The sequence below is a fragment of the Poecile atricapillus genome, chromosome 11 (assembly GCF_030490865.1).
Source record: "Poecile atricapillus isolate bPoeAtr1 chromosome 11, bPoeAtr1.hap1, whole genome shotgun sequence".
Lineage (NCBI taxonomy): Eukaryota > Metazoa > Chordata > Aves > Passeriformes > Paridae > Poecile > Poecile atricapillus.
The window spans coordinates 16,988,553-17,001,199 of record NC_081259.1 but is presented as its reverse complement, the minus strand read 5'-3'; the positions used below and the strand labels follow the sequence as shown (position 1 = coordinate 17,001,199).

Below are 12,647 nucleotides of genomic sequence, written 5' to 3'. Positions count from 1 at the left end.
GACTCAGTAGGTGGCACAATTTCTTGTGACTTGCAGCTAAGGACCCCACAAGGTGTTTAAGGTATTAATTGTGTTACTGTACAGATAGCTTGTAATAATTCATAGCATAAGTGTGTGTTGTTGTCCACACATGCAGGGGAGCAATAGGAGATTACAAGGGAATTGGTATTGTAATAGTTATAGTCTGGGACAATTATTTATGTCAGAGGAGAAGACAGGAATTCCTATGCTATGTCATTGTTACTTTTGTAAGCTTTTGCATAAACAGAAATGTACAAAATCCACAGTATCACTGGAATTTCTAAATGCAAAAGTGACTGTGTTCATTCTCCAAATCAGCACTCATAAAAAAATATTTTCCCCTGAACTTTGACAAAATTTGTCCCTAGAGAGGATTGAAGGAAATAAACACAGGAATATTTATACCATGTTTCTTCAGGAAGTTGGAACCAAGCAAGATGCATGTGTTGCAAATTTATGATCACACAAACAAGAAAAACACAAAACCCATGATGTTTTACACAAGCAGCTCTCAGCACTGCAAAACAAACTCTAAGTAGAATGTTTAAGTCAAGTCTGGAGATTTTGTAGTGGGAATTTCTCTACAGATTACATGGAATGATAACAGCAGGAGAAATATGAATCAATTAAAGCATGTGACAAATGTCCACAGTCTTGATTCCATTTGTGAATGATTATTCCCAAAGGGATAAGTACACTTGGCCCATCTGTTCCTGCCTCTCTCCTGAGAGGGGTGTAGGATATGTATGAAAGTGAAAGCCTAAAATAAGTATGTCAGGCTGCCTGGTATTTGTTTGAACTCTGAAATGAGAGGCTGTCTCTGCCATAGGGTGGGAGCCTTTGAGAGCAACTGAGCACCAAGAAACAGCCTTGGTTTTTAATTTCTTTGCCTTTATATGTTTAAGACAGACACCAGTTGGATGTCTGTGTTGATGAAGCACTAAGTACAGCGTGTAATGAGGTGCTGAATATAATTGCTGTGCATGCTGCATAATTTAAATGCCAACTGTACTTGCATTTTTGTATTTCTCATTTACCAAGCCAGTGAATGATATAATATTGTAAACAACAACAGACAGTGCTTATACAGTGTAGTCACAGGGTGGGGGTGCACTTTATGAATTTGTTTGTGATTCTTTTAAAGAAATCCTGTCTGATAAAATCACAGTAGCTAAAGGTTATGGCTACCTGTAGGATGAGTCTTTTCCTTCTGAGTCTGGATATAATGTCCTGAGTAAGGACGCAGCTGATACTAAATGTATGCTCTGGGACTGGAGATCTGCCAATTCATAGGAGATAAGGTGGTAATTTTGCAGTTGGACTACATTAGGAGCCATGGTGAGGAAAATTTTATTAGTAAATTGCAAATTTGTGCCTTTTAGTCTTAATGCAGCCACTGTACTATTTGGTACACTGGGAAATTCTTAGTCCTTGAGGTGCAGTGAGAAACCTGCACTTACTCTAGTTGTATTTACAGCCAAATTATCAAATGAATGCATAAATACGAATAAACATATTTTTTTTTTAATTTGAAAATTAGTTACTGGAGGCCAGTTTTGCATTTCCAAAGAGTAATCATTCCTTCGAGTTTTTCTCTAGAGACTATTCTTAAGACAAATATTTTAGTGTGTGTATGTGTTCTTTCAGAACATCCAGTGGTGTGTTGCAGACTTGAATGTCTTAAGCATTACTGAGTGAAGTAGCGGTAACTTGAACCTTTTGAGGCAGATCTTTCTCATTTAAACATGAACTGTATTTTAGAGGTTTTAACTCCTTTTATCATCCTTTATCATTATCAGTCATTGTTTGGCTTTGCTAAATTTCAGACACTGTAGGAGGTTACCTTGTTAAGCTCTACTGCCTTTGACTGCAGAGTCCTGACAGTCCTCACTCTCGTACCACCAACAAGCTCAGTAGTGCTCAGCGATGCTGTTAAAGGGCTTGCAGGATCAGGCTTTGTATGGGACTGGCTTATTTGCAAAGCTGTCATATAAAAGCCTCAAGAGCATTTTTGTTGTCTCCTTGTCCTCGCAGTGGTCAGTTTGCTATAGTGAAGAAGTGTCGAGAGAAGAGCACAGGGGTGGAATATGCTGCCAAGTTCATCAAGAAGCGCCAGAGCCAGGCCAGCCGGCGCGGGGTGAGCCGGGAGGAGATCGAGCGCGAGGTCACCATTCTGCAGCAGATCCTGCATGCCAACATCGTCAAGCTGCATGATATCTACGAGAACAAGACAGATGTGGTCCTCATCCTGGAGCTGTGAGTAAGGGCCCTTCCCCGCAGGGATGGCTGAGGTGAATAGAAACCAGAGAGCACTGCAGGGGCTGCTGGAGCACAGGGGTGCTGATAAATGGAGCTGTTGCATTCTCAAGCTTCAAAAATCTTGACAAGAGCACTCACTGACTGAGGTTGGTGTAAACAGGCCCCCCAGCCCATCCATGTGCCCTGGGGATACAGGTGCACCTTAACATCAGCTGAGGTCCTTTGATACTGAGCCAGGGAATCTTAATAACTTGAAAACAGTTTACTAGGGAAGGATTACCTCGTGTCTGCCTAAGAGCATGAACCTTGGAGGAAGTACAAGTGGCTGCTGAATGATTGTTTCATTTTTCTTCCTGCTTTCATCTCTTTCAATACATGTGAGGCCATCAAGCCTTTTCCAAAATTCACAGCCATTTTCATTACTCCCATATTTTCCTCATTTAGATCAGCTAGGGAAGAAAAGGGGAAGAGGGCAAGGGAAGGGGGTTTTTGATCACTAGGAATTGACTGTTGAGGGTGAATAGCAGCAGGATGGGAATGAAGAATAGCTCTTTTCTCTTGTGCCACCATATGAGAGGGAAAACCACTACCATTTAGGTCCTGCTGAAAAGTGGACCTCCTCACCCCTATATGCAAAATGATGCAATTTTTCAGTGTGTATGGGGCAGGAAATACAGTCACTGTGGTTGAAGTTAGGTAGAAAAGCCCTCTCCCTAGCCTTATTGCATGTTAGCACGAACTAAAGAGAAGAGGGAAAATACATCAAGGAGCTCTCAAGTAAATATCCTGTGATCCCCATTCTTGTAGGCTGCAGTTTCTTTAGCTGTGCCTTGGGCACAGCTGGTTGCCCAGGATGTTGGTGACATTGCCATTGGAGCAAACTCCCTGGTGTGCCCTAAGCAGCTGACCCAGCTGGTTTAAGTGCCCAGTGTAGGAGGCAGCAAGAGAGAATGAGAATTAAATAGCTCCAGTCTGGGCAGCTGAACTATTTTCTGACATTGCTTGTGTAGCAGAAGAGGTTGCTCTGAAGGGAGTTGCCAATCTCCTCCAAGCAGGAAGGTATCCTCAAACACCCTGAGCAGAGCAGAAGGGCTCTGCCAAAGTGGCTCAGCCTGGGAGCTCTCCTGAGTGAGAGTTCTGCAGGACCGGGGCTGGGCTTTCGTCTGGCCTCAGGGAGATTAAAGAGGACAGTTTAAGAAACAATCACCATGGAGATTTTGCAGGGTAGAAGAGGAAGAGAGAACAGTGTGCCTCCATGGTTACATTCCAGAAAAGTACAAGAACATACTCTAGTCCAGCTGGCTTCCTGATGACCGGATGGAGTGTTTGCCAGAGGTGATTGCTTAAGTGCACTCTGAGTAGAAAGCATTAAATAAATGGGACTCACCTGCTCATTGTATGCAGATTTCACCAAGCAACTACCAGGTTTTTCTTATAGATTTCTGTACGGGTTTGTAACAGTCTAGTAACTGTTGCACTGCTGAACCGAGGCCTCTAAACCTACTACAACATGGAAAGGAGACAGTGTTTTCTGTTGTACAGGGTACAACCAAACCTGTCCAGAAAGGCTGATGGTAGTGCTGAGACCCTTGGTAGGTGTCACCTAGAAAAGCAAATCAAGAGATCAAGTAATAGTGTCACAGGTTGTATAACTGAGATTAATAGGAACAAGAAGGTGGCAGCCAAAGACAGCAGCTGCAACATATTTCTGGGTCATATAAGTCTGTTTTTCATTTGCCAGCCATTTAGTTGTAACAATTAAAGCATTAAGTGACTTCTGCCCAGGTGAAGTGTTGTTCCTCACGTTGCTTAGAAAAGTTTCTGACTATGTGAGAGGTGTGAAAAAAATACATGGTAATCAATGGCCAAGTCACTATGTTCAGTCTCTGGAACAACAAGGCATGTTGTCACCCACAGGAACAGCAGGGGAAGCTAAGACACAAATTCAATGTTTTTGTGGCTTTTGACATGCTGTTTTTGCTTGCAGTCAGCTTGTCTTTGCAGATCTTGTAGCTGTTGACAGTAGCTTCCTCTGAACGAGGCAGAGTAGGGAATCACCATGTTGTCACCACCAGTGTTGTGTAGGAGCCTGGGGTCAGAGGAGCAATTCCCCAAAGACTCCTGGAGCACCCAGTGTGATCTGACCTTGTTTGTGACTCACAGCACCTGAGGAACTCAAAGCATTTCAACCTCCTACTGCTTTGACAGGCAATTCATTGGGCAACAAGGCTGAGAGCTTGTTTTCCAAAGTGACTGTAGCATCTCTCAGGTCCTTTGCTTGCACTCTGAGCACAGGTGCACCAGCCCCCATGAGTAACAACTGTTTTGTGGGTGCCCCCAAAAGTGAGTCTAAATGAGAATAAAGAAATAATACTAATGACAGTGTGAACTGGCAACAATAAATGTGAACATAATAATGAATAATAGCTGCAAGCAATGCCTAATTCAATATTTAGGTCGTCTTGTTTCAGATAAGCGGAAAAATAGCAATGGAAGTCTCAGTAGAAGGCACAGAAATTAAAATAAAGGCTTATATACTAATAAGGGTGGAATGGATTTCAGCTTTGATGTGAAAACTTGTAGTAACTAAGAGCACTTCATTGATTTGGGAAGAGGTTTTTTTGTACCTTCCAGCCTGCTACAATCTGCTTTCTTCTTGAGAAATTCAGCACCAAAGAAATCCTTTCCTGTTAGTTATGTCAGGCAAGAATCTGTAGTAGGACAAGGTGGTGGCCATTCTGTAAAGAAAAGAGATTCTGTTGGCACATTTTATTACATGAGATTCTGGTGGCAACCACTAAGAAAAGTAATTCTTCAGCAGCTGTTGACTCTTACAACTTGTTCATACCAAAAAAAAATGTTGAAAAATAGCAGTTGAAGTGGTTAAGTTGACTTTTTGAAATAGGTGCATGTCTGGAGATTCAGCAAACAATGTCACTCTGGTTCTGGTCCTTTGTGGTCCTTGCAGCATCAATGGAAAAGCCAGTCCTTAATTTACAGGGAAGAGAGCTGAAGCCAAAAGGAAGTTTGGGCACACCTGGGACCAGAACACAAAACTCGTGATTGTCTGTAGGAGTAGACTTTTTCTAACTGTACTGAGGTTCTTTGCTGCTTTAGTTTTCTGTGCTTACACTTACTTTACACTGGATTACAGTGCAGGAGATAACAGGATGTATTTTGCAGGGTTTGTGGAGGAGAACTTTTTGACTTCCTGGCACAGAAGGAGTCTTTGAGTGAGGAGGAAGCAACCAGGTTCATCAAGCAGATTTTGGATGGTGTGCATTACCTTCACTCTAAGAAAATTGCTCACTTTGATCTAAAGGTAAAGATGTTGATTTAGGCTTTGGCTGATTTGAAACTGCTGATTTTAATATTTAATACCAGTAATGTCAGGTGGTCAATCAAGATGTAAGAATTGCAAGATAGAAATCAGAAAGCATAAGTAAAGAATCATTTAACTGATAGTGACTATCACATAATATGTATTCACTTAATAACTCTCTTGGATTTTAAAGGACTGTGTGTGGAGTTCAGGAAGTGTTAAATTTGACATGTATTTTTAAGCAGTGATCTGATTAGACAGAGGATGGTTCATCATTATCTCATCACTTGACAGGGCTCCATTGGTTGCAGTGGAGCTACAATGGTTTATACCACCTAAGGAATAAAACAGTCCTCCAAGAGGTAGTGACAATGACTTTTTCCATTTCAGTCTGCTCTGTCTGATCCAAAGAAGCTTACATTATGTGTCTGTGGCATACATATATGCCCTAGATCCATGGAAGAAAACTAGACTTGTTACCCTGAGGCTAAAATATGCTTGCTCTAATGCCTATGAGAATAAATTACTCATATGCTCTGTTTCCCAGTGCATGAGTATGTGTTAGCAGGAGCAACTTCCATGTTTGATTCTACTGTGGAAAGGCCAGGCAGCTGCCAGCAGGGAATCATTGTCTCTCACTGCTGCCCTTGAACTTATGAATAAGTTATGACAGATGATGAAGTATTAAAGCTTATCATGGGAGATGAATTGAACCCATAGTTTACTCTGAAACCTGTGAATTCGGGCCATGGTTGGGACTAGCTAAGGCTGAGAAATTTAGTTGAAGAAAGAGCTTCATGAATTGTTGTATCTGGTAAAAAAGTAAAGTCTGTGGTTAAACGTGTTAGTTTTGATTTTGCAGTTCAAGCTTCAGCCTTTTCTTACAATGCTTTGAGGAATTCCACATGTTCTTTTAATAGCTTGCTGTCATATATGATCTAAGACCTCTGATCCCAGCTCTTGGCATTTTCTGGGACTGCTCAGCTGGTAAATCCTGGATCTTTCCTGGCCTTGTTGCAACTGTGAATTTAGTCTCATAGAGAAGTTAGTTTTTCCTTCCCTGAATAGGTTCAACATTTAAATAAAATATCTTCCATTGGCTTACAATACAGTATAGAGTCAACTGGGCAAATATTGTGAAGTGTGAGTTCCAAGAACAGATAATTAAAATTGCTGTCAACAAAAATATTGGGCTGTGCAGTTGTCACTCAGGGCTGGGCAGTAGCATTCTGTCTGCAAACACCTGAACTGCTTCAGCTGTCTTCTTCCTCTATCAAAAGAACTGTAAATGGTTACGCACAGGTATGTGTTTCTTGTTTTATGATGATGTATATGCAGTGGAGAAAAAAAAGCACTTGATAATTCTGTTACTTTCCAAGACATTAATATTTTAATAACATAGATCTATCTTTTGTTATTTTTAGCCGGAAAACATTATGCTTCTAGACAAGAATATCCCTATTCCACACATCAAACTCATTGACTTTGGCTTGGCTCACAAAATAGAAGATGGAGTTGAATTTAAAAACATTTTTGGAACTCCAGAATTTGTAGGTGAGTGACATGTTCCTTTGTCTTATATTGCAAATTCCAGAGGAAGTCAAGACATCTTGTCAAGGTTAAAAATTGAGGGATAGAAGTTGTTTTAATCAATTGCTGCTGTTTGATTAAATGTTTCTTACAGCTCCAGAAATTGTAAACTATGAACCACTTGGACTAGCTGCAGACATGTGGTAAGTTTTATAATGTGTTAGTACTTCTTTTTCCTGTTACTCTACAGTTCCTTTTTCCTATTTTGCTCTTAATAGAATCATTGCACTGCAACAAATTTAAAAAAACAACCAAAAAAACCTCCAAAAACTTAAATACAGTTAATGAGTCTTTGTTCTGTCATTCCATTTTTATACATTCTTTTAAATTAAAAGATAAACATTTAATTTCTGCAAAATTACATTGGAAAACTGGAGTGATGGCAGTTCCAGAGTTAACTGTTTGCCACTGTCCACGCAGTGGAGCACTCTGAGAAGGAAACATGTTCCTGCAGAGCTTGTGACAGCTTTATTTCTAGGAGCCCTTCATGCAGAGGAGATCTGAGTAGTAATGTTGCCTGCTGGGAAGGCAGGCAAAAGAGGTCACCCCAACTCAAATATCTTGCTCCTCTGTGTTTCATGTGTGCACTGTAGTAAGTACCCACTGAGTAGAAATAAGCAGAGACTTCAAATATCCACATCACTTGATGTTATATGTAAAATTAATTTTTTCCCCAAAACCCCATTCTGTAAGAGATGTTAGCAGTTATCTAAAGCCACAGTGGCTCTCTTGCTTCTGTGGCAGCTACTATTGATTCTGCACATTAGAAAGAATACTGGTCATGTAGAATCCCTGCAGTTAATGTCTTTTGTTTTTTAGGAGCATAGGAGTCATCACCTACATACTGTGAGTACAACAGATTCACTCCTGTAGAAATGTTCCTAAAGCTCTGTTGCCCTAGTACAGAACAGTTCTTCCCTTCAGTCATTTAGGGATCTGCACACATGGGGTGGGCAGGGGTTTGTATAAAGGACAGGGGTTATTCTGCAGCCTTTTCAGATTAATACAAGGGTGAAAGATGAGGGGCATTCTGAGCAGAAATAAAAAAAGTCCCTTGCACCACTAGGCATTTCTGAATTTTATGGGATCTCATCAGTTCCAAATGGTAGAGGATGGAAAAGCCAAGAGGATTAATTGCTTCTGGAATGACTGTGAGCTGCCAGTGTGAGAGCATAGAAATAGAAAGTCTAACAGTCCCATTTACAAGATGGGCTATTTCAGATGGAAACAGGGAAGTTTTTATTTGCTTGTAAAGGCAGCAGTCTAGATTATTATGCATAAGTAAGGTCACCCATTTCAAAAAGGTGAATTTAAGCTGAAGGAGGAGCAGAGAAGTTGACCTTGGGAACTGAGAATTCAACTTACAGAAGAAAAAGGGTTTGTTAAAGCTAGTAAAGGTTGGTTGGGCACAGATATCATTATAGTCAGGAAGCATAAAGTGAAAATAGATCACAGAATACTTTTTAAGTACAGATTATCCTTAGAAGTGTAAAGTGTGTCAACTGGTGATGAATAAATAAAAAGAGGGAATTACTATGCTGAAGCTCTCAAAGAAATTAGTTTCTATGGGCATCTGGGGACAAGCAATTGAGAGTTTTAAGATGGAGCTTGACAGTTTGGGAAATTGCTTGTGCAACAATGGATGCATGCAGCAGAGGAACAGCACTCCTCGCTTTTCCTCTCGTTTGACATGAGAATTGCAGGAGTGGTCAGTGATCCTTGATCCTAACTGCTTCCACTGAAATCCTGTGACTCCTGGGGAGCAGGGAGTGGACACTGCTTGCTGGCAATATGACACCCTCAGCTTTGGCTGTTGTGATACTCAGAGGAATAATTTGCTGCCAGATTTGAAGAAGGTGGACGTTGTATTAGATGGATTTGCACTACACAGCTCACAGGTCAGGACAAGTACAGACGCTTGAAGGGGAAGGATTGTCTTCTCAGTGTGGAAAATAAATTTTGACCTATGCAGAAGGGTTAGACCCTAAAAGCTGTGAAAGGGAGGTAGGGTCTGAGGAGTCAGATTCAGTGCAACACATTCCTTTCTTTTCTGCAGAGCAAAGAAAATTTGGGGTATTGGTTGGAGCCCAAACTCAGGTAAAGGGATTTAAAATATGATCCAGATCCTTGTTTTTTACCAGCACTCTGGTCTGCACTGACACACCTGTACTTGCCAGGACATTAAACTTTGTAAATTTGTAAAATGGGTGTTCCTCTTTGATGAGAGGAAAACTTAGGAGTTGAGCTTAAGCAGGTGGGAATACTTAGCATGTGATTAGTGATGCACAGAGCCAGCTGCTCCTCAGGTCTTCCCATTATACTGGGCTGAGGCAGAGTAAGGGAGCAGGTCCTGTACTGCATCCAGCACAGGAGATCTGTTTTACCTGCTTGGATACTAATGACTGCTGTGGTCATTAAGGTAGAAAAAAGCCTTCCTACAAATGATCAGAAAAAAAGAGCACGCTTTTTATGGCAGGAGTGATCAGCTTGCATGATAGGCTATTGTAGTGGGTTTAGCACTGGCTTCTCACCAAATGTCAGTTAATGCTAAACCATAAATGTCTAGCTATGGACTAGAAATTTGCATGCCTTCAACTCGTATTGCCTCTTAATTTTAAAGCCTTTTGCTCAGAAGTGTTCTGAATAAGTGGGGTGTGTCTATGATGCCGCCTGCTTTAGAAAACGTGGCAGCAATTAAACGGATGCTGTCATCGGATGTAGAGATCAAAATGCATCCAAGTCCTCAATTCAGTAACTCTGGAGTGATTCAGTCAGTTGTAAGGGCAAAGCCTTTATTACTGAGGTCTGCTGGTACATGTTTACAGGCACTGAGTCAGGATATGACTGGATATTAGGATTTGAGAATCTTGACATTTCACAGATTTCAAAACTGACTCCCAAAGAGAAAAAAAGAAAAAATCAGAGCATAGAGCAGTGTTGATTTTGGCATCCAACAAAGGGCCAGAAGGTGGAATTACAGCTGCTTCATGGCATACTTTGGGGAAAGGAAAAAGAAACCAAGGCCCTAGGGCAGGTTTCCAAGCTTCAGTTTTGGAGCAAAGCCCATGGTCTGTGGAGAGGTGCCTGCTTGTAGCCAGCAGAAATGGAACTATGTAAAACCCCTTAAGAATTGAGACTGTGGATTTATGGGATTAAATTTACTGCATCAAAGACAACTGGAGGACTTCCCTCGTGCTCTCTCGCTGTGTCAGATGCTTTGATGATGTTGTATAATTGTAGAGGGGGTAGGAAGCAGTTTATGCGCTTGAGTGTTTATTCTGTGGATAAAACCAAATGTGGTAGTTGGAGATTGGGCTGAAACGCTCAGGTGGTCCCATCTAACTTCCTGCTTATCTCCTAAGATTCCCAGTCAACCTGGTGGTGGCAATACAGACAAGGTAAAAAGTCTGTTGAGAGTGGGATGATGTAAGCAATGGTTTAGTATTCAAAACCTCAGTTTAGTTCCCTGAAGTTTGGTGCAGTCCTGTTTTGAGCCTGCTACATCCTGAAACTATGTTATCAAAGCTAGGCATAATAGATAAGCACAATAATAGCCCACAAGATTATTAAAAAGGAGTGATATCAATCTCCTTGGTATAAATAACATTATCCATAAAGCAGGCTTTTGCAAGTCAGCATCCCTTTGTGTTGTGGGAGGAGGAGCCTGGAGGAAAGGCAGGGCAGGAGGGGTCTGGGATGACTCTGTTTTGACACAAGTTTTATGGAGCAGAGGTGCAGAGTCATCAAAGATGAAGGTTGACAGTCACTGCTGAGAGGCAAAGCAGGAGGAAAGCTTTTTCTGAAGTCAAGATTGCTAAATGACATTTTATTATGGTGCTGTCTCCATTATATCCTTGCAGTTGGAGCAGGGTGCCAAGAGAATGAAATTTTGTGTTGTTCAGAAACAGTTGGATTTTATTTCAGCCAAAGCCCTTTTGCTTGTGGATTCCTTTTGCTGAGCAGCATGGCCCTGCCTCTTCAGTGGAGCTGGCTCTTAGGCAAGACCATGTAGCTGGCTTCTGATCATATATTGTATTTTGTTTCCAGCTGAGAAAGGTTTCTTGGTTGAACCCCCTGTGCAGGGAACTCATTAGCAGCTTTGCAGAGAAAAGAAGTTGGGGCAGAGCTTTTCCTTCCTGAAGAAAAACTATAGAAACACTATGTTATCTGCTTGAATGTTATAGAAGCTTCAGCCTTTGAGTCTTTGTGGGCTCACAGGGATAGAGACTCTCCTCAGCTGAAACTTCTTCTAGTTTCATTAGTAATGACTTAAATGAGACACTCAGGAGAGGAGAAGTTCTGCATTTCTCTCTATGTGCATGCATTAGTGCTGCACTAGAGACTTTAAATGCAAGTCTGGCTCATAACTACAGCTCTAGTGAGCCTAAGCTAGCTCTGTTTATTCCTACATGGCAGAGCTGCTTCAACACAAGAGCCACAAATGTCCTAAGAGTATATTCCACAGTCACTGTGATTTTATTAGGGGACTTTTGCTGCTTATTTTTACAACTGATTCCTCTTTCTGGCTTATCTAGGCTTAGTGGTGCATCACCTTTCCTTGGAGAAACCAAACAAGAAACACTTGCCAACATCACAGCTGTGAATTACGACTTTGATGAAGAATTTTTTGGCAATACTAGTGACCTGGCAAAAGACTTTATTCGGAAACTACTGGTGAAAGATACACGGTAAGCAGATATTCAGAAAGACCCATTTGTCTCTAAAATAAACCTGGTGAAATGTGACATTACAAGGAAAAAAGTCTTTCTTGCAGTGTATATTGCCAGTCAAGAGCAAGACAGGAGGATGTTGCTGTGCCCGTAGTTAATCACTGCACCCAGAAACCCTGAGGAGAGAAACCAAATCTCCTCAGCTAAATGCCATGTTCAGGACTGAATTCTCACCTGAGTCAAGTTGGCACTGAATCAAGTAGCTGAAGGGCTGATAATGGTGTGCACAATCCTGAGTTCAGGGTAACAGCCACTCCACTATTTCAGTCTCTTATGAACTACTTCCAAGGAGGTGATACCATGCCAGAATATGCCCCCAGTGGTGCAATGCCAGAAAAATTACTACATGTACTGATGTGGAGTTGTTCTAAGTCTCTGTATCTGTGGCAGTCCCCTAGGGTTTGTGTGACAGCTATGCAGATCTTTGTTCCCAGGTTACAGAAACCACAGTCTTTTGTTTTTAGTTTTTCTTGCTTTTAATAAAGTGCACACAGAAGTAGCATCTCCTTCCCGGTAACTTTCTTTGTCCTGGAGCAAAGTCAGACTGTTGTGGTTCTTTCTAATGGCTTAATTAGGGGATAAAATAGCTAGAAGAGAGAAGGAACTGTTCAGTGAAGATTTCTGCAAATTATCAGGCCCCTCAGTGTGGGGTAGAGTAGGTGTTTGATGAGAGTTTTGCACAGGTTGGCCATCTCCAAGGAGAAGTCAGTGCTACTGGGATTTGT

General features: G+C 41.4%; 1 protein-coding gene across 2 annotated transcripts in view; it reads left to right on the top strand.

Moving 5' to 3' along the window:
• Positions 1-12,647, top strand: part of DAPK2 (death associated protein kinase 2) — a 37,766-nt gene that overhangs the window by 14,779 nt on the left and 10,340 nt on the right. For both annotated transcript variants that reach the window (XM_058846927.1, XM_058846926.1), the window contains exons 4-9: positions 2,056-2,277; positions 5,464-5,602; positions 7,027-7,156; positions 7,287-7,335; positions 8,012-8,038; positions 11,728-11,880. In XM_058846927.1, the coding sequence (XP_058702910.1) occupies positions 2,056-2,277; positions 5,464-5,602; positions 7,027-7,156; positions 7,287-7,335; positions 8,012-8,038; positions 11,728-11,880 (720 nt within the window). The remainder of the gene's footprint in view (positions 1-2,055; positions 2,278-5,463; positions 5,603-7,026; positions 7,157-7,286; positions 7,336-8,011; positions 8,039-11,727; positions 11,881-12,647) is intronic.